The sequence below is a fragment of the Fistularia commersonii genome, chromosome 32, assembly GCF_037954325.1.
Source record: "Fistularia commersonii isolate RoL2024-O1a breed Wild chromosome 32, RoL_Fcom_v1.0, whole genome shotgun sequence".
NCBI classification, from domain to species: domain Eukaryota; kingdom Metazoa; phylum Chordata; class Actinopteri; order Syngnathiformes; family Fistulariidae; genus Fistularia; species Fistularia commersonii.
Window position 1 is genome coordinate 11,555,001 of NC_141315.1, and position 2,500 is coordinate 11,557,500.

The following is a 2,500-nucleotide window of genomic DNA, read 5'->3' on the forward strand; positions in this document are numbered from 1 at the left end:
CTGTCCTGCTTTTACATAACCAGACAAAACGGCTGCATCTGTTTGGTCCTCCAACAGAATTAATGAGCTTCCTTCTCATCACACACACACACACACACACACACACACACACACACACACACACACACACACACACACACACACAAACACACACACACTCTATCACCATCCTCATGGTCTACAATCGCTTCCTCTTCCTGTGACAGACATCGTTATATATAACTACCATCTGCGGCTGTCCAATACACACACACACACACACACACACACACACACACACACACACAAAGGCCTCTGGATGTGGATGGATCTTCATCAGCTCTGATGTGTTTGCTTGTGCAAAGTGAAGACAAGGATCTTCAAGGTGGAAAACAAGCTGCTTTGGATTCAATGACCCCCCTTATGAGACTGAAAGGAATATATTACTGCAGATGTAATAGATTACTCCTCACCCTCCAGGACGTAGACCAGCGAGCCCACGTCCCCCTCCCTGATGATGCAGGCCTCCTCCCTGAACTCCACCGGGTACATGCAGGCCACGATCTCCTGGATCTGACACTCCTCCAGGTTCTTCATGAAGTCGTTGTCCAGGATGGCCTCCTTGATCAGCTCCTTGGACCTGCAGACCAGACCAGACCAGAGGGGTCAGACCCGAGCAGGTCCTTCTCACACGCACACACACACACACACAAACACACACACACACACACACACACACACACAGAAGAGCTGCTGTTTCTTCCATCTTAATTTCATGCTGGAACGTTGATGTTTGTGGAGATCAAGTGCGTCAGAGGTCAGAGGTCAGAGGTCAACAAGCACCACAGAAGAAGATAAAAGTTGGACTGATGAAGAATAGAAAGGACGTCACTTCAGACTGTTAGCATCAAGCAGTTGAAGGTGGCCTACATTATTAGTTAGCCTCAGTTTAGCCCAGTTAGCATCAGTCTTTCTCAGTTAGCATCCACAAATATCAGTTAGTTTTAAAAAACATTAAGACAGTCTGAGCTAGTCTGTATTAGCTAAATGAGCCATTGTTAGCCATCGTTAGCCAGAGTTAACTGAGTTAGCCATCGTTAGCCATCGTTAGCCAGAGTTAACTGAGTTAGCCATCGTTAGCCATCGTTAGCCATTGTTAGCCATCGTTAGCCATCGTTAGCCATCGTTAGTCATCGTTAGCCATCGTTAGCCATCGTTAGCCATCGTTAGTCATCGTTAGCCATCGTTTGCCATCGTTAGCCATCGTTAGCCATCGTTAGCCATCGTTAGCCCGAGTGATGTGTCTCAGTTAGCATTAAATGCCCTGAGGCAGGGTGTGCGGAGGTGGACCTACTCCAGGCTCTTGGGGTAGAAGGGCAGGCTGAGGGAGCAGACGTGGTGGAGGTCCCAGGCCCTGGGCTCGGCCGAGATGGCCTGCCTCTTGCTGCGGAGCTGCTCGGGCCGCGGGTTCTGCGGGTTCTGCGGGCGGTTCCGGACCCGCTGGGCCGTGGCGGGCCGGATCACCGAGCGGTACTTGTCCAGCTCGTTCTGCAGCCGCTGGATCAGCTCGTCCTTCTGGTCCAGCTCCAGCTCCAGCTCGTCGATCAGGGCGTCCCTCTGCCGCAGCTCCTCGATCTTCTGCTGCAGGGCGTACTGGAGGTCCCTCAGGGTCCCCATGGCCCGGCCCGGGACCAGACCCCCCGCGGAGCTCCTCTAGACCGGCCGCACCATCCCGGTCCGGGCGCTCCTCCGGGCTTCTCCCGAGAACGTCCCAGACCGGCCGGCATCCGGGGTCGTCCCTTCTGGAGGTCCTGAAGGACGGTTGTTGAGGCGGCTTAGTTCCTCCGGAGATCCTGCACAGCTCCTCAAAGATCCATCGGAGAAGATCCCAGGGAAACACCTCTCCTCCGGATTCTCCTGACCTTCTCCGGTTCTTTGGCCACACCCTGGGCAGGAACCAACAGGGTTCCTCCTCTTGTTCCTCCAGGGGTTCCTCCTCTGGTTCCTCCTCTTGTTCCTCCAGGGGTTCCTCCTCTGGCTCCTCCTGAGGTTCCTCCTCTGGCTCCTCCTCTGGTTCCTCCTCTGGTTCCTCCCTTCAGGATCTCAGCATCCGAGCAGAAGATCCTCTGGAGGCTTCTTGCCAAGGCTCCTCGCAGGTTCTCCCTGGACTCGCAGCAGCTCCTCCAGCTTCAAGACTCCGCGGGAAAAGTGCGCGCCACCGGGGACGCGCGCGAAACCGACGGGCGGAGCGGGAAAGTCCGCGGGGACGCGCGCCGCGCGCCGCACGTGGGGGCGGCGGGCACGCGGCTCGCGCTCCGCCGCGCCGGGGGCACGTGCGGAACGCGGGTTCGAGTCCCGACGCAACATCCGGGGACCGCAGACCGGAAGTCACCTGCCTCGCGCGCGACCGTGAACAACAGCCGCGCGGAAACCGGATCCGTTTCCGGTACTTTCAGGACTCAGTGGGCGTGTCCTCAGACCGTGCACTGTAGCGCGTGCGAGGACTTCCTCCCGGTCCATT

The 2,500-nt window shown here is 56.6% G+C and overlaps 1 protein-coding gene across 1 annotated transcript in view; it reads right to left on the reverse strand.

Annotated features, from left to right (window-relative positions):
* The window catches only part of LOC147215544 (cGMP-dependent protein kinase 1-like), a 13,341-nt gene extending 11,496 nt beyond the window's left edge, over window positions 1-1,845 (reverse strand). Inside the window, exons 1-2 of the mRNA XM_086139486.1 lie at window positions 1,334-1,845; window positions 453-619 (exon numbers count right to left, since the gene is read on the reverse strand). Coding sequence (XP_085995612.1) covers window positions 453-619; window positions 1,334-1,656 — 490 coding nt within the window. The 5' untranslated portion in view covers window positions 1,657-1,845. The remainder of the gene's footprint in view (window positions 1-452; window positions 620-1,333) is intronic.
* Between the last annotated feature and the right edge of the window lie 655 nt (window positions 1,846-2,500).